At 43.1% G+C, this 23,097-nt stretch overlaps 1 protein-coding gene and 1 long non-coding RNA gene across 3 annotated transcripts in view; both read left to right on the forward strand.

Moving 5' to 3' along the window:
- Window positions 1-9,573: 9,573 nt before the first annotated feature.
- On the forward strand, window positions 9,574-13,213 carry LOC142464530 (uncharacterized). Its single transcript, XR_012787677.1, has 2 exons — window positions 9,574-9,654; window positions 12,663-13,213. It is a non-coding gene; the product is annotated as an uncharacterized LOC142464530 (long non-coding RNA).
- A 996-nt stretch (window positions 13,214-14,209) lies between these two features.
- The window catches only part of GRK3 (G protein-coupled receptor kinase 3), a 226,811-nt gene continuing 217,923 nt past the window's right edge, over window positions 14,210-23,097 (forward strand). Inside the window, exon 1 of one of the 2 annotated variants that reach the window (XM_075568954.1) lies at window positions 14,210-14,416. In XM_075568954.1, coding sequence (XP_075425069.1) covers window positions 14,304-14,416 — 113 coding nt within the window. In that variant the 5' untranslated portion in view covers window positions 14,210-14,303. The remainder of the gene's footprint in view (window positions 14,417-23,097) is intronic. The other variant, XM_075568955.1, reaches the window with a different exon arrangement.

Consider the following 23,097-nt stretch of genomic DNA (forward strand, 5'->3'; position numbering starts at 1 on the left):
GTCGTAGCCACTACTCCCCAGATAACTCGCTGCAGCAACTAATCCACAGCCAACTAACCGCAGCCACTACTCCGCAGCCAACTCACCACCATTGCCGAGGGCAGTTTGCTGCTGACCATATATCGCCGCAAAGGTAACCCCCTAACCTTACCACTTACCCCAAAAGCCGCTAACGTTAACTCCTTACCCAAACCCATTAACCACTTGTCCATAAATCCTAACCTTAACCCCTAATGCTAACACTAATCTTCACCCTAAAAACCTTAACCCTTTACCCTAAAAACCCTTGCATTAACCCATTACCCTAAACCCCCTAGCATTAACCCCTTACCCTAAACCCCCTAACATTAACCCCTTCCCTAAAACCCCTAGCATTAACCCCTTACCCTAAACCCCCTAGCATTAACCCCTTCCCTAAAACCCCTAGCATTAACCCCTTACCCTAAACCCCCTAGCATTAACCCCTTACCCTAAAACCTCTAGCATTAACCCCTTACCCTAAAACCCCTAGCATTAACCCCTTACCCTAAAACCCCTAGCATTAACCCCTTACCCAAAAAAGCTAAACCTTAGTCCTTAACTCTAAAACCCATAATCTAAGACGTACCCTAAAATCCCTAACCTTTACTCCTTACCCTAAATCCCTAACTGTACCCCTTACCCTAAAAAACTCAACCCTTACCCTAAACTCCCTTAATAACATTTCCTTAGCGGCGAGGCAGCTGGCGGCGAGCAACCCTGGGTGGCTGATCGGCGGTGGTGAGTTGGCTGTGGCGAGTTGTCTCATTCCATCGGTAGCTGGGAACCTTTCCTTCCTTGGTTCATCAGAGTAGCCCAACCTTCTAACAACACAGCCGGCTTCCTTAAACAGATGCAATCCTGCTTAGTGCAAACATCTGGATGTGTAAGGCCTAGTCAAGGGCGTTGCTGAGCAGGCGCGCGCGCGCTCACGCTGGATCCGTTGCGACAATGCACGTGGCCTGTGTGAGCGGGCGGGCGCGCCTGCTCGGCGCTCAGCCACTTGCCGAGCAAGCAAAATAGATTTTGCTGCTCGCAAGCGCGTCACGCGAGCGGTTCGCCCAATGAGGGCGAACCAGCTCCGTGACGCCGTGGCCGCGCCCCCAGAGGCGCGCGCACCTAGCCGGCCAGGAATCGCCCGGCCGAGCAGGGCGCAGCGCTGGAGCGCCAGCGCGCCTGTTTCCACCCTGGACAAGGCCTTAGTTTCTTTGAAAGGCTTTTTTTGCTTTCCAACAGGGACTCAGAATGAGATAGCGAGTGACAGGCCGGTGTTCTCCCTACTTTCCGCTCACGCGGTCACTGTCAGGGCTAAGCGAAATAATTTGAATATACTTTGCATATGTAAATGAGATTTTTTTTTTTCACCACACCATTAACTTTAACGGAGTTCAGTGGGTGAGCGATGTCAGCGTCAACGCTTTCTTTGGACTCTCGTTATCAGAAACGATTTCTGTCGTTATCATATGCAACGGCATGGCGGAGGTGCGGGCGGTGACGTCACGAGAGCGGTTTGCCCTCATTGGCTGAACCGCGCACGTGACCGGGCCGCCGTGCGACCAGATCAAAAACCATTGTCGCGTAAAAAATCACGCGCGCTGTGACACTCCATCCTGCGCATTCTATGGCCTGTCTAACAGAGGTACAGGCTTTTGTTCTCGCCGCGCGCGACGTTGCGCTAAGTATGGCTGCAGCCTAACGCAGTGTCAAGCTAATGTCCGGTTAAGACACTTAACGGAGCTTTGTGGTTCTGGGCCTTTGTCTGCTAAAGTCCTGATCAACACACAAAAAGGTGTTTACAAACTATTGTTGGAAGGTGTTAGTATATGCCTCTGTATATTTTAGGACATTGTGTTTTTCCTGTGTACAGGGCATGTCTGTAGCTCCATCGCCCGTACCCAATAGAGCACATCAATACCTGTTGACTTTATTGACCCTGTGCAGCCACCATACACCTGGTGAATTCTCCCATTGCAGGTTACAAGCAGAACTTGTAGGAGCGTCTACTATATATTTTGGAAAGTTGTTTGTCTGTCTGCTATGCATTTGCACACCTCTTAAGTGTAGCGCACTTTGCCCCACCCCCTTGGAGGATGTGTGGCTACGGTGTGTGTGGTGCAATACCTGTGGCTCACAGGAGGTCTGAGCCTCCGCTGCAGGGAGCCTGGGGTGTATCCTGGCATGGTGTTCTTCAGCGCCTCCACCTGTAACGGATTCTACTGTGTGGAATTACCTGTTACAGGACCTATATATATATATATATATATATACTTATACAATAACCACACACAATGGGTAAAACATAAAATAACAACTTTACTACAGAACGATAATATGGCTACTGGTTACAGCCTACCCGCCAGTGCTGAAGGGGAAAGGCCGTGATGGCTGTCTCTGTAAAGCACAGCGAAGGCATCTTCACAGTATATCAATTAACTGACTACTAATTAGCAAAAACAAATGGCAAACAAAAGGCAACAAAAAGGTGGCACTAGGATTCCTGGCATAAAAAAAGAACTGGGTATATGGATGACACATCGCTTACAGTTTAAAACCCACTTTCTGACACCCATCTCTCACTTTATCAAGAAGTAATACATATGAGAAGTAGTAGAAATAAATACCTCCAGATTGATGTGTAAATATGCCCCATTATAAGGCACTGACAGTGTATCTACCGTATACCGTATGCATTGATGACTTTATATTGTATTGTATGTCTTTATTTATATAGCGCCGTTAATGTACATAGCGCTTCACAGTAGTAATACATGTGGTAATCGAATAAATAACAGATAATATAAATAACAGATCATGGGAATAAGTGCTTTAGACATAAACATAACATTAAGGAAGAGGAGTCCCTGCCCCGAGGAGCTTACAATCTAATTGGTAGGTAGGGAGAACGTACAGAGACAGTAGGAGGGAGTTCTGGTAAGTACGTCTGCAGGGGGCCAAGCTTTACGTATCATGTGTTCAGATTATCCACAGTGCTATTCATATGCTTCTTTAAGCAAGTGTGTCTTAAGGTGAGTCTTAAAGGTGGATAGAGTCAGGTACTGAAGGGAAGGGCATTCCAGAGGTGTGGGGCAGTCAGTGAAAAAAGGTTTAAGGCGGGAGAGGGCTTTAGATACAAAGGGGGTAGAAAGAAGACATCCTTGAGCAGAACGCAAGAGTCGGTATGGTGCATAGCGAGAAATTAGGGCTGAGATGTAAGGAGGGGCAGAAGAGTGTAAAGCTTTAAAAGTGAGGAGAAGAATGGAGTGTGATATGCGGGATTTGATTGGAAGCCAGGAGAGGGATTTCAGGAGGGGAGATGCTGAGACAGATTTAGGAAAGAGTAGAGAGATTCTGGCAGCAGAATTTAGGATAGATTGTAGGGGAGACAGGTGAGAGGCAGGAAGGCCGGACAGCAGCAGGTTACAGTAATCAAGACGGGAGAGAATGAGGGCCTGAGTCAGAGTTTTAGCAGTCGAGCAACAGAAGAAAGGGCGTATCTTTGTTATATTGCGGAGGAAAAAGCGACAAGTTTTAGAAATGTTTTGAATGTGAGGGGCGAATGTGAGAGAGGAGTCGAGTGTGACCCCAAGGCAGCGTGCTTGGGCTACTGGGTGAATGATCGTAGTTCCAACAGTAATGTGGAAGGAGGTAGTAGGGCCAGGTTTGGGAAGAAGTATGAGGAGCTCTGTTTTAGCCATGTTGAGTTTAAGGCGACGGAGGGCCATCCAGGATGATATAGCAGAGAGACATTCAGAAACTTTGGTCTGTGTAGCAGGTGTAAGGCCGGGTGTTGAAAAGTATATTTGTGTGTCGTCAGCATAGAGATGATATTTAAACCCAAAAGATGTTATTAGGTCACCTAGAGAGAGTGTGTATAGAGAAAAGAGAAGAGGTCCCAGGACAGAGCCCTGGGGTACCCCCACAGAGAGATCAATAGAGGAGGAGGAGGTGTTAGCAGAAGAGACACTGAAAGTACGATGGGAGAGGTAGGATGAGATCCAGGATAGAGCTTTGTTCCGAATACCAAGAGTATGGAGAATGTGAAGGAGAAGAGGGTGATCCACAGTATCAAATGCTGCAGAGAGGTCGAGTAATATATATACTGCCCAAACAAAATGTACAGTTTAATCTTAGTGCCTGAGGCATAGGGAGAAAATAGAGCATGAAGCTGCCACTGGGTTAGGAACCACAATCCTCCATTTTGGAAATAGTGGAAGTTATATAATCCTCCATTTTAGAAACAGTAGTAAGTCATATATCAAGTCCTATTCTGCCCTAATATTCATCAATGGGATTGTGTACACTAAGTGACTCTTAATTGTCAGATACTGACCCATAACAGATTATTTATTTACCATAAGCATTATAAATTATAATGCCTTTTAAACACATTTTATTAAAGAGAATATATCTTTACTGCTTACCGAGTTTTAGACCTGTTACACGATTTTGTTTGTTTTGCTTTCAAAAAGTTCAGTGGATTCAGTCGGGCCCTGTAGGTTGTGAATAAACTAGGCCCTGATGCGCTTCATTTGGAAAGCATCAGAAATCTGGCCATAAAATGGAGGTACCATTGACAGAATGGGGAGTCCTATGATTAAAACATGTATTCGGATAATCCCTTCTTCGGGGCTTCATTGAGACCCCACTGACAGTGGATATAGAATATATCAACACAGCACTTGAAAACATTATTGGCCAGTAGTGTATTGGTTTAGGAGTTTTGCTTTAGTTTTTGGCCTTTAAATACTTACAAAATGAAATAGATCCAGGAGAGATATGATATCTATCTACAATAACAACTTTATTTCATATAGTGCTGTTCTCCCAATGGGACTCAAAGTGCATCAAAATTAGTGTAGTGCGCGGTACGCAGCACATGGGTATGTTACAGACACAGTCCCTGCCCAGATGAGCTTGCAATCTATGATGTTGTTGCCTGAGGCATAGGGAGGTAAAGTGACTTGCCCAAGGTCACAAGGAGCTGACACTGTTCCCCTGCTTCACACTCAGTGCCGTTGGCTACAGTCAGTGTCTTCACAGAGTGTGTGTGCGTGTGTGCGTGTGTGTGTTTCAGTGAGTGGAAGAGAGAGTGAGAGAGGTGGAGGAGTGAGAGAGGTGGAGGAGTGAGAGAGGTGGAGGAGTGAGAGAGGAGACTGTAAGGGGAGAAGAGATAGAGTGAGAGGGTACGCGGGGAAACCACTCCTTTAGCCATCACCTATTTATCTCTCTATCTATATTCCTCCCTTCTTTTCTGATCCAACGCCTAAGAGAATTTGGGATCCCTGTGAGATTTACCATGCGGGTGACTAACAACTATATATATACATCCATGTCTAACAGGCACTAGGGGTCAGTCCACGCTACCTTTTTTCATGTTGGCACTTCTGGAAGTTGAAAAGTGGTACATCCCTTCCAGGGACACCCTCTTATCTCAGTCCAACCTCCTGCTGGTGAATGCGCATATGCAAAGATCCGACTAACTTTTCTACTCTTTATTTAGTCAACAGTGTACTAGTTGATGCTTAATTGCTTTCAGGATGTAATTAGTGACATGGTGGTCATCCTAATTCAATATGTTATAGGGGAAATAGGAATCTGGTGGCAGGAAGCAGATATGCCGTTTTTGGGGGTTTTCTGCGTTTTAATGGTAGACTGTATCTATTAGTATACAATGTAAAAGTATGACTGAGCCACTGATTGAGCAACCTGTGCTGAAGCAGGGATATCCCTTAGTGCCGTTCTATAAAGTGTGCGGTCGCGCGCGTGCCTGTGCGAACGCGCGTGCACGTGCCGCGCGCTTTTTGTGGGTATACATTCCATGCTGCCGAGACCGACAAGCAGGGAAGGTACTGTGTGTATATATGTGTGTGTATATGTGTATATGTGCAATTTATTATTTATTATTAAAAAAAAAAAAACATTTGTAAAAATAAAATATTTATTAACATTGTGCAGACACACACCTACTTACACACACACACACACACACACACACACATTTCAGCGGCGGTAGCGGCACAAAATCTTTATTTTCCTGTCGGCTGGCTGCACGCTCACTGCAGTGCGCGCGGTCCTATTATAGAAAGGCTGACTAACCTCAGCCAACTATAATTGCCTCGCGCGCACAGTGCAGCAAGCGCACCCACTATAGAACAGCCCTAATACCGTACTTGTGTTATTTGTATTATTTGTTATTTACATGATTGTCGCGTGTATTACTGCTGTGAAGCGCTGTGTACATTAATGGCGCTATATAAATAAAGACATACACTCATGCCCTAAAAGAAAGAAATTGAAGTCCACCACAAGGTGTCCTGCTGCCTTTTCCACCATGGGCCTACTAGTTATTTCCTTGCAAAAATGGCTATGGCAGATCCAACATACTAAGACGTGATATGAGCAGAGATGGACGAAGATGTTGACATTTGCTTTCAATTGTTTTCTTTCAGTTCTCTAAAAAATGTGCGAATTTTTCACAAGAACTTTCAAAGTCAGAAATTACAGCATAATTGTCAAGCTTTCCCTTAAAGACTATGGGCCTCATGCAGAGAGCAGCGAATTTTAAAAATGGCGAATTTCATAAAAAGGAGCTTTTTTGGAGAGTTTTAATCTCCATATGCAGAAAAGTGCGAATTCTGCTATGTTTAACATGGATGCGTCTGGCGAGTTTAAATTGGCGAGATGCGCGCTTCGGAAACATGTAAAAACAAATTCGCGCCTTTTTTTTTCCCTTTGCAATGGCCGCGAGCGCCAGTTTTTTTTGGCGAGGCAAAACGGAGACAATCGCGCCATTTTATTGGCGCGAACAGCCGCTAGATGCCGTTCGCGCCTCTCTGCATACGGATATATTTTAAACTGGCGAGATTGCGGTTCTCGCCAGCCGCGAGGCGAGTTTTACAAATAGAAATGAAAAATTGGCGCGATTTTCGGAAATCTCCATTTTCTGCTGTTTTCTGCGCGATTATCTCCAAAAAATGGCGAATTTCGAAAATTCGCTGCTCTCTGCATAGGCCCCTATACAGTATATACAGTATTCACAGCTCTCTCTCTCTCTCACTCTCGCTCGCTCTCTCTAATATTCATTTTTTTTTAATATTCATTTTCATATTTTAAATAAAACATTAGCAGCGGTTTTTTTATCTGGGCATTATCTGAAAATAAAAAAAAAGTGTAATTTTTTAATGGTGAAAAAAAAAACCTGTGTATGCCATTTATGTACTCTAGTAGTGTATATTGTATCATTTGAACACATGGAGGGGTATTTATCAAGATGTATCCTTTTCACACAAAAAATGTATAAGTATTTTGGCTTTGAACTGCAGTGAATTTGAGTTCTCTCTGTCACCTGGCGGAGTCAAATGATGCTACATTGCCACAGATGTTAATGCATCAAATTATCTCATCTGCATCTGCTAACTCCTCCAATTAACATTCCCCAAACCGCATGATAATAAACGCAGCCACTAAATTAATGCAAAGAGCTGGGTACATTATCTTGATTGACGACCATTATTCATAGCAGAAATCGCACACAAAAGCCTACATGTGTTTTAACTTGTATAATGTTACAGTATCAAGGCTCCTGAGCACGTCCTGCTCTTTATTTTAATGTTTTCATTAGTGTTAAAAAAATCAAAAAAAAATCAAGATTTCTGATCCTTTTAATCTCTAGCTTCTGAGGTTGCCATGGTAACCTTGAGACGACACTCGGCTCTGGGGAGAGCTCCATTTTAATTTAAGATTTCCAACGCTTCAATCTCCTGAACGGAACATCGGATTTGAAAAATAAAAACAGCCTTGGAAAGGGCACTTCAATAATACAAAATAAAAATAAAATAGTCACTTAAATAAAAAGTGAAATGCAACCAAAAATGGCGCTAATCGCGGACTGATGCTTTCAATATAATTACTAGCTTGATGTTGCTACCCCACTTGAATAGAGGCCTAGAATGTGCATAAGCTAACTGACACTCTGAAAAATGCCTGTACCAAAAAGCTAACAATCTAATTTTCTTCCGTTGGGTATACATCAAAAGAGTTACTAACCCAATATCCCATCAAGCTGTCACTCCAGTTGGAAATACATGGTCCCTCTTTACTGACGAGGAAATGTAGAAATATGTTTTACAGTTAGGTCTATGACTGTATTTTTTAGACCATTTGTGAAATTCTGCGGAACCCCTGAGATCAGATGCATTGTATGGAACCCCAACCCTCTCTAATAGCGCGTCTGAGATCAGATGCATTGTATGGAACCCCAACCCTCTCTAATAGCGCGTCTGAGATCAGATGTATTGTAAGGAACCCCAACCCTCTCTAATAGCACGTCTGAGATCAGATGCATTGTAAGGAACCCCAACCCTCTCTAATAGCGCGTCTGATATCAGATGCATTGTAAGGAACCCCAACCCTCTCTAATAGCGCGTCTGAGATCAGATGCATTGTAAGGAACCCCAACCCTCTCTAATAGCGCGTCTGATATCAGATGCATTGTAAGGAACCCCAACCCTCTCTAATAGCATGAATGATATCAGATGCATTGTAAGGAACCCCAACCCTCTCTAATAGCACGTCTGAGATCAGATGCATTGTACGGATCCCCAACCCTCTCTAATAGCGCGTCTGTGATCAGATGCATTGTAAGAAGCCCCAACTCTCTCTAATTGTGTGTCTGAGATCAGATGTACTGTAAGGCACCCCAACCCTCTCTAATAGCGTGTCAAAGATCAGATGCATTGTAAGGACCCCCAACTCTCTCTAATAGCGCGTCTGATATCAGATGCATTGTAAGGAACCCCAACCCTCTCTAATAGCGTGAATGATATCAGATGCATTGTAAGGATCCCAAACTCTCTCTAATAGTGCGTCTGTGATCAGATGCATTGTAAGGAACCCCAACCCTCTCTAATAGCGCGTCTGAGATCAGATGCATTGTAAGGACCCCAAACTCTCTCTAATAGTGCGTCTGTGATCAGATGCATTGTAAGGAACCCCAACCCTCTCTAATAGCGCGTCGGATATCAGATGCATTGTAAGGCACCTCAACCCTCTCTAATAGCACGTCTGAGATCAGATGCATTTTAAGGAACCCCAACTCTCTCTAATAGCGCGTCTGTGATCAGATGCATTGTAAGGAACCCCAACCCTCTCTAATAGCGTGTCTGATATCAGATGCATTGTAAGGAACCCGAACCCTCTCTAATAGCGCGTCTGATATCAGATGCATTGTAAGGAACCCCAACCCTCTCTAATAGCACGCCTGAGATCAGATGCATTGTAAATTCTCCTGTATTTGGAACAATTATCAAATGACCTGAAAATAGCAGGGAACCCTTTAGGGATGCCCGGGGAAGCCAAGTGTTCCTAGGAACCCCTGTTGAAAAAGTCTGTCCCATATGCTAAAAGCAATCTTACGTTGTGACTCTACTAATCCATTTATTAAGTTACTGTATGTCGACTTAGTGCAGAGCCATTTCAGCATTTGAGGAGGGGATCAGAAGGAGCTAGAGGGGGTATATACTGAATATTATGAATGTACCACAGCCGTGTGCGTGTATCTGATGCTATTTTTATGTTTCTTTTCAGCGATTGAGGTGGTGTGTGTTAACACCTCCGCCTGTGAAATCAGCACCAAATGTAAGAAATGTCATTAGTAACGTTTGTACATATGGAGGCCAAAACGGCACGGAAATGGCGTTAACCTGATGCTCGGAAATTTCACATGTTATTGCACTTGTGTGTGCTAATATAGTAACCATATTTTTTTCTATTATTTGTACCATTTAAAAAAAATCTAAAGCGTGAAAAAAAAACCGTTTTTAGTAAAATATTTGGGTGCTCAGATAGGGGGTGCACTAGTGGTACAGAATATGGATGGTGCGTGACAAAAAAAAAAGGTGAATATGCTTCAAAACCATCCGCTAAATTCAACGTGGCGTAAACGATAAAAAATCTGCAAACAGCGTTAGTCCAGAATTAAGTAGCTATGGATCAGCCAAAAATGTATTTGACGCAGCGTGAATGTTTCATTATATAGGTTAACAAAATGTACTATGTTTACAGTATGATTATATATATATATATATTCATAAGTTTATAGGGGACCATGTTATATGGGTTTGAAGCAAAAGGTGGCACTGTGTGCTCATTTGCATGTCATTTCCCAGAATCCCTTGCTGCAGTGGAAGCGCTGTGTGCTGGGTGATAATGGTGAAGGGCGCGGTTGCAGACCTGCTAAGACATGCAAATGAGCATACAGGAATATTTCCATTTGCTATATATATATATATATATATATATATATATATATATATATAACATTACACTAATCATTTATATTTGCTAACACTACTTATAAATATAAAAAATACATGTAACTCTGATTACATTTAAACTGTATCGATCAGGTATTGAACATGAAGCAATGCGTCAAACTTAATTTCAAACAAACTATGTGTCACGTTTATGATAGACACATGGCGACCTTGAAACGTCCGACTCACATTTTATGAAGGTTTATATTACTTTTTAGCACTCAAATGTTGACGCAGCCCCAAAAAATGCAAATATGATCTTAGTACGTAGACATTAATGATGTAAAGGGAATTTCCTGCGTATTGCCAAGGAGAACATATCAACAACTTCATCAGGGGGGCTCAACTGCAGTGCTCAAGCCCCCATCAACAGGTCAGGTTTTCAGGATATCCCAGCTTCAGCCGGCAGCACAGGTGGCTCAGTGGAAGACTGAGCCTCTGATTGAGCCCCCTATGCTGAAGCAGGGACTGATTGAGCCACATGTGCTGAAGCAGGGATATCCTGAAAAACTAACCTGTTGGAGGGGGGTGGGGGCTTGAGGACTGGAGTTGAGCACCCCTGAACTACATAATGAACTCCCCCTAATAATGTTGACACTAGCTCGTACCACTCAGCTGTAGCAGACGTTACGGTGATGTATTGCGTTACCGCTGACGCATTATTTATCAGTAGCGCTACTGACAACAAAGGTTAAACAGATAACTTGCATTAACTGAGGCAATAGTGTCTGCTACATCTTCATTTGTATTTCCTTGGTACAAATATATTTTAGCCTCAAAATCATGAAATCGATGACGACGCACGCCTATCAACATATGCCAGGGCACAGCCCTTTGTAACGTGGCACCTGCCGAAATTATTAACATTTTTTTATTAAAAAAAAAAAAAAAAAAAAGGCGTTTATTGGTTTAACTGTTTTGGACTTTCTTTAACAGATCTGAAGAAACATAGCAACCACGAGGGACGGTTATGGGCTCTATATATCAAATTACAAATATTTTGTCGCAAACCCGCGCTGAAATATACCTGCGCTAGGCAGCGTCTATGTATTAATCTTAGCTGTGCCGTTTTCAGGGACGCCTGCGTCGAGATGACCGAGTGGAAAGAGTCAGGGCGGAGTTACATTTGCCCATTAGCGCAGGTCTACGTGTTAAGAAACATGCGTCTTGCGTTACTTTTCTCTACGGTTTTCTCCGTCAGCTTCATAATAGTGTAAGCCTGCCGTTTTGGTGCAGAATCCTACAATATCTACGTCATAAATAAGTTGCATTACAGACCGGAAAAAAAAAACCACGCTGATATCTTGGTGCAATGGCGACAGCGCACACACATTTCTTGATACACACTGCTGTGATATTAGGGTTGCCAGGCGGCTTCTCCAAAAATACTGGACACCATAGTGAAAGTTGTGTCGCGTTCCAGACAAACACACACACCTCGCCTATCTCCGCTCCATGCAGTTTCCTCCTCTCCTTGGCCCCACCCTCAGGCTCCTGACACCTCCTCCTGATGGGCTGCATTACCCACCAGCAGCTAATCAGGATAGAGGAAGCTGCCCAGCCCCCTAGCAACAGCCCTGCTCTGGGAAATCCCGAGGCCCCCCCAAGCCGGTCAGTTCACTATGTCCATACAGGTAATACGGGACACATACATGCCCTGATAGGTAATACCGGACACAGACATGCCCAGAGAGGGACTACCGGACACATACATGCCCTGATAGGTAATACCGGACACAGACATGCCCTGATAGGTAATACCGGACACAGACATGCCCAGAGATGTACTACCGGACACATACATGCCCTGATAGGTAATACCGGACACAGACATGCCCAGAGAGGTAATACCGGACACAGACATGCCCAGAGAGGTAATACCGGACACAGACATGCCCAGAGAGGTAATACCGGACACATACATGTCCAGAGAGGTAATACCAGACACATACACGCCCAGAGAGGTAATACCGGACACATACATATCCAGAGAGGTAATACCGGAACCGGACACATACACTCCCAAAGACGTAATACCGGACACATACATGCCCAGAGAGGTAATACCGGATACATACATGTCCAGAGAGGTAATACCGGACACATACATGTCCAGAGAGGTAATACCGGACACATACATGTCCAGAGAGGTAATACCGGACACATACATGTCCAGAGAGGTAATACCAGACACATATATGTCCAGTATTACCTTTAATTTGTTACTTGACAGTTTCCAAATGCAGGACAATCCGGTTCAATACTGGACACCTAGCAACCCTGTGTGATATCTACTGTATGTGATATGTCTCTTCTCTCTTCCTGATCCAGCAAGCTGAGCTGATCCAGTGCCACAGTTTAGCAGCGACTTAATCTCTCCCCCACAGCAGAGGAAGTACTGTAACAGGCATCACAGCTTCTCTGCTAATGGTAACACAGCCTCTGCACAGAAACAGCAGGCTGTCAGCTAAGGAGGCAAGATCTGCATATCACAAGAAAACCTACTGATCACCCCAAAATAAGGACATTGTGGAGACCTTCCCCCCTCTCTCTGTACCCCTGTGGATGTGCTGGAGAATTCATTGCAAGAAGAACCAGCCGCAGCAGCAGCTGTTGCAGACACAGCCCTGCAGAGGAAAGAGGATATTGGGTTTGCTGGGTTTCCTGCAAAGGATTTCGCTTTTTATTTCATTTTATGGAGGTGGTTTATTTTTTTGCTGCAGGATAAACCTCTGAGTTTACAAAAAAAAAAAAAAAACACAATGATTTTGTGTTAAAATGTATGGATTGAAAACCCCAGAATATTAAAAGGGGGGAAGAGAAAGAAGCACATTTCACGGACTGCCATTGCTTTTCCTATTCGTGGTGTTGCCTTTTTTTTTTTTTTAAATCCTTTCTTTTTCATCAAGCAGTAGATCCCACTCTCCATGCAGGGGGATCACTATTTGGAAGTCATTTTCTTTGGGATCTAGGACAAAACCTTTCCCCCCCTACAGATTCAGCCTGGATGTGTGTTTTTTTTTATTCCTCCCTCTTGGCTATGAGATCTGCAACATGTTGGGGAGAGGAATCAGGGGGGATTTTTTTAGGCAAAACAGGCTGATTTTATCCCTTTTTTTTAAACAACCCAAAAAAATGACCATTTGAAAGGGTTCCTGAGCATGAAATCCTAAAGGAATTGGAATAGTTTATCTTTAAAACAGATATAATATATATTAAAGGCTGAGGGGAGGGCAGCCTCTTATTTCTTCAGTGGATCAGAGAAATAACAAAAATAAATGAATTTGTTTACCAAATACTGATTGTTTTGGCTGTTGGGGGCTCCCCCCCCCCCCAATACACTGGCATTTCTAATTTTAAAGAGGCTTTAAGTGATTTTATTCCCCCCTTTCTGCTTCAAGAACAAGGCCCCCATCCAGGAATCGTTATTTGTTTTATATCTCATTATTATATATATATATATATATATCTTACATATGTATAGTGCTGGGGAAACCTATAAAGAAGCAGACTCCCCTCAAAACAAGTCTTTAAAAAAAAAAACCCACCCATTTTAAAACAGATCTGAACCTTTTTTTTTCAACAAACCTTCACAACCCCCCCCCCCCCCAAAAAAAAATAATATATATATATATATATATAAATAAATACAGACACAGGAAGACTGGAGACTGCCTCCTTTCCTGCCAGGATCCCAGTGTTATTTTAATTTGGAAAAACCTATTTTTATTTATTTTATTTTTTGGTGTTGTCCGGGGTGGGGGGGTAGGGGGAGAGAGAGTCCTGGGGGGGATGGGGAGTCAGTGAGGCCGGGGAGAGAGAGTGTCAGTGAGGCCGGGGGGGAGAGAGCCCCTGGTGGAGAGTGTGGGGGGGGGGGAGAGAGTCCCGTGTGGGGGGGAGGAAGGAATCCTCGCTGTGCTGTTGGCATCCCGCGCGCGGGTCAGAGCGGCCGGTCTGCGGCTCCCCCCAAACATGGCGGACCTGGAGGCGGTGCTGGCCGATGTCAGCTATCTGATGGCGATGGAGAAGAGTAAATCTACCCCGGCGGCGAGGGCCAGCAAGAAGATCGTGTTACCTGAGCCCAGGTACTTGGGGGGGGGGGGGGAGTGAGGTCTCAGGGGGAGGGGGGTGGATGTTGAGGTCTCAGGGGGGAGAAAGACCACCCGGGTCTCAGGTCTGGTTACAGTAATGAAGGTATAGATATTGTATATGGTGATCTATGTATTAATGGGGGTGAAAGGCAGGCCCACTGAGGACCATTCAATGCCAGCGAGGGACAGTCACTGCTCTCAATCATTGTGTGTATGTGTATATATATGTGTATATATATATGTGTATATATATATATATATATATATATATATATACACATATATATATATATATATATATATATAAATAATTACAATAGGTATATATGTATTACAATAGGTATATATGTTTCCTAAGTACCACTCCATTCCAGTGAGGGTGGTGTCCTGACTGTCAGTGGCCTGATGAGAGGTGGCATATGATTATCAATGGCTACAGTCATGAGATGTATTAATGGTGGTAATAAGCAGTATCAGAGTTCCTGAGCACCACTTGCTGCCAGGGACTGTGAGAGTGGTCTCGGAGATGTGTGTGTGTGTATACACACATAAATACACTGTGTTCGGTTACTTCACATGGTGTGGATAAATACCTTTTTTTGACATCTTGGTGAGTGCTGCAGATTTTCCTTGTTTTCGCTCTTTGTAGATATATATATATATCTATATATCTCTGTACCGTGTTAGCCAAGCTTAATAATCAAAAACAAATAGACAATACCGTTCTGTGGCTAACGAAATGCTTTTATTTGTGCGAGCTTTCGAGATACACTGATCTCTTCTTCCGGCGGTGTTACAATGAATAAAGCAAGAAAGGTTTTAACTTAAAAACAGTCTGTCCATGTACTACATAATGCCATCGAGTGCCTGCTGATTGAGAATGCTCCTGGAGACCTATGTACAGTATGAAGCTATCACAGTTCTTAATCAATACTATATCATTTTTAATCATAGGCAGTGCCAGTGAGGATGTCCTGACACTGGTCTCATCAGAGGTGGTATGACTATGAATGGCTACAGTCATGTGTTGTGTGTATTAGGCAGTCTAGGGTTTCCGCAGGGCCAGCCGACTTGCTGTCTAAGACCTATGAGACAATTACTGGTCTCAATCATTATGATACATAAAACACTTTCCCTACTAGTTACCCAGCTGTGCATTGCAGCAGCCAGTTTGAATCCTACTATTTGCTTTCAGTGGGATTTTCTTTTGTCTAGAGTTATGATAGGTGGTTTCAGATATTGTGACACACAATTCTCTAGTTAAAAATCCCTCTCAATGTAAGCGAGTGTCTCCCTGCTGTCATTAGTTTTCAAGACTTGTCACTAGCGCCAATACTCCATCACCATGATATCTAATATTTCTATTAATGGGTTGTGTCGCTCTGTCCTAGTTGGTATGTACTGTATCTGGAATAACTCAATGCAAGTAAGGGTGGTCTCATGGAGACCTGTGGGGAGGGTGGTCTCACCACACTATAATTAGTCTGTGACCTGTGAAGAGGCTGAAAGTCCCATCGCTGTCGCTGACCACGAAATATAAGTTGTTGATACATATAATGGATAATGTCAATCGATCCTAGGTAGTAGAGTCTCCACAAATTTAGTGCATGCGAGGTTGGCCTGCTCACCGGAAAACCGAAGCCTTTATAAGTATGGGACATAAAACGTACAAGTCAAATTGGTCTCCAATATTATTCTTCAGTGCAAATGATTGTGAGGGTGACCTCAATAGCCATGTCTTAAAGTAGAGCAGTATCTTCACAATCCGTGTCTGATATGGAAACCTGTGAGGAGGGGGTTAACTAACATAGTTACATAGTTGACGAGGTTGAAAAAAGACGTACGTCCATCAAGTTCAACCTATAAACCATCAACTTCCATTGAAGACTTCCAAAGAGATCCTCATAATGCAAGTGAGGATGGTCACAGAGATATAAGGACGGTATGTTTTTCCGTGACCTTTATTATATTGTATGTATAGACAATATCATTCAATCTTAGTCGGCTGTATAAGTGAGGGCGCTCACCTCATTACCAGTGGCCCTATAGAGGCCTCCTAATTCCTCTGCTGCATGAGGGAATCAATGTGTAGCAGGCTCCTCTACTGAAGCATGAAGTGGTTAGTATCCTCAGGTGACCACAGAGAATTCAGTGGGTACAAACTCATTCAAGTCAGAAATCCCGATAATCATTGGGTTGATATGTAGACTGTGACAGTTGTGTTAACCAGGCCTGGTAGGTCTGAGTAGCAATTACCAAAACACACAAAACCCTAGCAAGCTCTTTTTGGGAACCCCTGAGCCCCCACAAAATATAAGTGTCAAAAAGGAGAGCTATTGAGCGTGGCATATGTATTCAACAGACAACAGAGAAGCCCAATGCTACATCCAACATGACAAAAATACACAGTAAAATACTTATATATTCTCTTGAAAAAGGGTAATTTAGTTTAACCCTTTGGCCAAAGCATTGTAAGCTTATTATTATTTTGTGGGGGCTCAGGGGTTCCCAAAAAGAGCTTGCTGGGGTTTTGTGTGTTTTGTTAACCTATTCTCAGTTGTTGGGGGTTGGTGGCTCCTCCTTCCCAGGGTTTAAGCCCGCCCCTCCCCACTTCCCAAGTCAGCAGGTCCTTTCATTCTACTGGATATAGATCCAATGTGGTCTTTCTCCCTCCTAATAGAGGTAAATGAGAATTTTAATCCTAATAGAGATATATTAGTATTTTATCTGGTAGTGTTAGGACTTGTGAACAGGGTCTGCCTTGTCGGGGCTCGCAAGCTTACAATGCTTTGGCCAGAGGGTTAAACTAAATGACCCTTTTTCAAGAGAATATATAAGTATTTTACTGTGTATTTTTGTCATGTTGGATGTAGCATTGGGCTTCTCTGTCGTCTGCGTAGCAATTACACTGATAATATACTGGCTCATATTCCTGTGGCAAATGATACCAAACACTGCAACGGAGGACTTATGGTGGTTATTATTAGTCTTTACTTATTCGTTACTGTAGATACGCCAGAATATGCAATAACAATAATATAGATCATATCCATTATTCTTTGTACGCTTAGACTTCAGCCGGGATCAACTGGGTAATAACAAGTTCTTACAGACTTCCTGAGACGCCTACATTAATAATAACATTTTAGACAGTTTTCACTATTTCTGTAATAAAAGGGACAGATTTCACTCCTAGTACATAGTTATAAAAATGCTTACAATTTCCACTCTATTGTAAGAAAATAGACACTAGTGTAACAGACGTTATTAACGGAAATGAAGTATCATTCAATAGTAATAAAATGTATTAATTGTGTAGTGTTAAAATACCCAAAGACTAACAATCGGATCAATATATAATTTTGTTAGTGTATTGAAAAGGTATCACAAAAATCGGACGTGCTAATACATTTCTTTCTCTACATTTAGTTGGACTTGTATGGCTCCTACATTACTTCAGTGATTTTAATAAACTAGGCTATTTAACGACTTAAATTCATGAGTGTTCTCACAATTCACAACCTTTCCCCTGATGTGTTGTATTATTATTATTATTACAGCTCAACCCCGTTATAACACGAATCCGCTTATATTGCGATGCAAGCGTGGCTCCCAATTTTCGTATTTATGAATACTTTACAACACGATTATTGGCATCTTAAATACTTTATTGTACAATGCATACAATTGTACATTATTTCTAGCGCGATGTGTTTCTTTGGACCCCAAGCACAGCGTTATAAGGGGGTTGAGCTGTATTATTTAAAATCATATCCCTTTTTTAGTGATTTGATATTTGTATAATAATAATAATACTATTTATACTACATGTTTGTATTATTAGGCAGCCCAAACTATTTATAATGATAATGACAGCCTCAACAACAGCAGTTCCACTGCCCAGTAAACGGAGTCTCCCATATTCCGGCCCGGGTTAAAAGTATGGGATTGTATTCTTTTTCAATCCAGGCAAGTGAACGCTGAGACTTATCATGCCTGTCATTAGGGCGCCTAATTCCTCTAACACCAAACAGACCCAGTCCTAAAATCATTTGTTTTGCACACTTCAAGGAAGAGAACCTAAACCTAGGTAACCAAAACATAAAGTGTGTGTGTGGTGCACTCTGAGGAGCTTAGAAAAAAGTGAAAAGATTTAAGGCTGCAGACCAAGTAATATTGTATTGTATTGTATGTCTTTATTTATATAGCGCCATTAGTGTACATAGCGCTTCACAGCAGTAATACACGGGGTAATCAAATAAATAACAGATCATATAAATAACAGATCATGGGAATAAGTGCTTTAGACATAAAAGTAACATTTCGGAAGAGGAGTCCCTGCCCCGAGGAGCTTACAGTCTAATTGGTAGGTAGGTAGAACGTACAGAGACAGTAGGAGGGAGTTCTGGTAAGTGCGTCTGCAGGGGGCCAAGCTTTATGTATCGTGTTCAGAATATCCACAGTGCTATTCATATGCTTCTGTAAGCAGGTGGGTCTTAAAGGTGGATAGAGAGGGTGCTAGTCGGGTACTGAGGGGAAGGGCATTCCAGAGGTGTGGGGCAGTCCGTGAAAAAGGTTTAAGGCGGGAGAGGGCTTTAGATACAAAGGGGGTAGAAAGAAGACATCCTTGAGAAGAACGCAAGAGTCTGGATGGTGCATACCGAGAAATTAGGGATGAGATGTAAGGAGGGGCATGTAATATGCTACGTGTCCCACCCCCCTCCCCCCCAGTTGTGTGCTATGAGAAAATACTTGTACCTTTTTTTTAACCACTCTGAATGACATTTTTTAATGTATTATAACATAACAAGCCTTTTTGTTTCTATAGTAACCATTTACAAAGTCACAGATACTGAGTTAATACTCCTCTGCAGCCATTTAGTGATCCCCCCCCGGAGCCAAATCTTCGCCGATCGATCGGCAACTTAGCTAATTACCATACTTATCATTGTGTGGATTGTATTGATGCACATAATAAAGGGAAAACAAATTAAAAAAATGCAGCTTGGACTGCTGCTTTAAGATCACTTTTTGATATGGGATCCCAAATCTCACTTACTTGGCACAGACTTTTAAGTAGAGGAGCCCGGTTTAAATGCCAATGTTGGTTCCTTGTGACCTTGTGCAAGTCACTTTATCGTCCTATGCCTCAGGCACCAAACGTAAGCTTGTCAGGGCAGGGACTGTGCCTGTAACATTGTGTGTATATCGCTGCTTACAGCACACTAAATTGCTATAGTGAAGCACTTTGAGTGTTGTTGGAAGAACAGCGCTATATGAAATGGTGCTTATTATACACATACACACATTGGATGTGTATCATCTTTGATGATGTTGTAGCTTAATATAGTACGTGTGTGTTTTTGTTATATAACACTGCCAATACAGTATATGCAGTGTCGTTCATTATAGAATTAAACAGACATTTCCTATATCAAATAGTTCTAATCGTAAATATTTTAGTACAGCAAGATAAAGAGCCTTGCCAAAGGTCAAACAGATCTGGCACTGTTTTTCAAAACAATTTCCCTGTTCGCCTGTCTGCTTATCCCATTTTAAGAGGTTTCGCTGGTTATAAGTGTGTGTGTGTGAGATAAATATATATATATGTATATATAGCTTTTAGTGACTATCAAAAATCTGGGCTTCGCTTCTCTTAACCTTTAGAGTGTCAGGGAGAGCGATAACATGACGTGACTGCGCCCGGACGCCGGCAACAGAAGTGGAGGAGGTTCCACCCCAGTTATGATCTGGCTAAGCGTTCCGTCATCACGATCACTCCCTAGACAATGAGCAAGTGTCTTTGACCTACCTGGTATGCCATAAGGGCCCCTGGCATTCCAGGGCCCATGACGTATAAGTTACGTCTTAAAGGCACAGCCCACCCTAACTAAACTGTTTTTTACTGGATTAGAACCGGAGGTAGGGGCCTCTAGAACCGCCCCCCCCTTCCCACCCCATGGTTCCCACCCCATGGTTCCCACCATACTGAATTTTTTTTTACTGGTATTGCTTCCTGGTTTTAATGGAGATTTAAGTGACCATTCGATAGGAAGCCACAACCGATGATGATGTAGCTTCGTATTGGTCGAGATTTCTCAGAAGGTAATGTTTAAACCCGGTAACTTCATTGGTAAGTAGCTTGTTAACCGGGGGTCCCTAGAGCTGAAAATAGTGGCGTTTGGCTTAAGGGGACCATCCTGTAAAAAAAAAAAAATACCAATAAAGAAAGACTAGGAGTAACTGCTCTTTTAAGGACACGATGAAGATTAAACTCTTTGGAGTGAGTCTTTACTAGGAAGTAGCCTCATCATAAATGGTGTCAGCTTTTAAAGCAGCCAGTACAGTGAGTGTATTGTCAGCTCCAGTAAACTCCATGGTCTATATTCAGTATATTAAGACACTTCTCTATTTCAGGGACACACTGCTCTATTCAAGCCTATTGTTTATGACACTCTCCCACTTAGAAATCGCCCTTTGTGCATACTCAAATCTTATCGCACCCAAGGCTTGTGGTACTGCTGTCTTTACTGAACAACGTGTGCTAAGTATTGTGATCCCTGCAAGTCGAGCCACATGCTTCCACTATTCGTACTGGGAGGCTTTTTACATTTCCTCTGTATCCACCCTCTCCCAGAACTAAATATTACACCTGGTTCCCGAGCTCTGTCTGTCAAAAATACCTCTCTTGTACCTAAATTATACCCTGGTTATTGCCAATATTATATTCTACTCTTCTGTCCAGAGGGTAAACATTGAGGTTTCCAATTCTCTCTCTCCGTCTCTCTGATGAATGATGGCGGTACCTATAATATGTCCTAATTTGACAACTAGTTTATATGCCAGGCTTAGGCCTCGTTCTGGGTGACAGAGACAGGAGGTGGAGGGCGCGCGTCCGCGTGTGCACGCGTCAATCTGCTGGGCGATGTGTGCTCATCATCCCCAGCAGACCTTTTCAAGCGTTCAGGAGGCGGGTCTACAGACCTGAGGTTAAGGATGGGTGTTGCTCTTCTCACTACACTTTCCCGAATGATTTAATTGGCTGCCGAAGTACCATTGACACAAGGCACATCCCTTGAAGAAGTACGCGCATGCGTACGAAACGCGTCGGGAAGTTTCGAGTTCTTAGAGTGTTTTTAGCGTGGTGAAGTCTGCAGTCCTACAAGGAGAAATCTGCAGTTTATAAAGTGCTCCAACCCGGTCACGGTGATATCGCGGTTGCTGAGGAGGATCGGAGCTCGTGGTGGGACTACAGGGGAAGAGACGTCACGTCCGCCTAGAGGCCCCGTCATCTGAGTCATCTGCCTTCCATCCTGGTCACGTGTGGACGCCAAGCAGGGAGCTCCGGTCGCCATCTTGCGAGCCCAGCTGCATGCATCCAGTCCGTTGCCTTGACTTATCCAGCATCTTGTGAGTAGGGTTGTAATTTTACCCCTCCGGATGCGGTTTATGCACATTTCACACCCCAATAAATTTGCTTTTTATTAAATATATACCTGTGCTAGTGTTTTACGTTTGTATGTCTTGTATGTAATTTGTTGTTAGTCTTGGTCCACACATCCCCCCCAGTGTTTATTTACTGCACCATTATTGTTTTCTTTTCTTCTTCTTTTTTTTCCACATATATCCCGTCGAGGTGAGAATCATCCTAATACATCATCTCAAGGACTTGCCATTTGGATCCTATACCCACTCGGTTTGATTTTTGTACTTTTTTGGCGCCGGTTTTTCTTTTTTTCATCTTTTTTTCACCATTGACGCTGCTGCAGCTTGAAAAAAACAACTTGAGTGGTTTATGCAAACTGCAGCAAGCGTCAACTCCGTACTTCGGCGACAGGGTAGCTGCTACCCTGGCAACTGATATTTACTTTAAACACTTTGTTTCTGCGCGCCCACGTGGCGAACTGGCACCCTGAACGAGGCCTTAGTATTTAAATGTAAATACCCATACGATGGTCACTGTTAAAAGAAAATAAATCCTTTTGGAGCCCGTTTTTAAATTTTGAATGTGTTGTAACAATGTCGGGCCTGAAGTCTTCCCCATAACTGCTTACACGCGCTGTTCCCAATTCTACTTCCCTTTTGATGCAAACAGAAGTGTTGTTAAAAGCGACCTTAGCAAAACCTAATTTCCTTGTCCTGCTCTAGGAAGCGAATTACATAATAACTTTATTTTTAGGTCACCCTGACACTCAAATTTTGCTGCTGGGAAAAACAGCCGTTCCCAGTGGACTTTGGGACACATTCGTGTGGCAAATCTGAAAACAATTGCAATGCTTGGGAGATCGGGTTAAAAACCAGTGGTTTGAAGCCCCCTCAGCAAGAGATTTCATGCAGTCTTCATTGTTTTCTATTTGCTATGCAGTGTTCCTTGAGAAAGCGCAACTGTTGCATGGGACGTTTGGGAGGTCATATGCTCTTTGAGACTACCACTTTCATCATGTTGTATTAAAGCCTTCACTATTTTTCTATACAGGCATACCCCGGTTTAAGTACACTCACTTTAAGTACACTCGCAAGTAAGTACATCTCGCTCAATAGGCAAACGGCAGCACACGCATGCGCCAGTCAGCACGTCCTGAACAGCAATACCGGCTCCCTACCTGTAACGAAGGTGTGCGCAAGCGGGGAGACTATAGAGCCTGTTACAAATGCCTTATTTACATCAGTTCTGC

This window comes from Ascaphus truei, chromosome 13, assembly GCF_040206685.1.
Source record: "Ascaphus truei isolate aAscTru1 chromosome 13, aAscTru1.hap1, whole genome shotgun sequence".
Taxonomy (NCBI): Eukaryota; Metazoa; Chordata; class Amphibia; order Anura; family Ascaphidae; genus Ascaphus; species Ascaphus truei.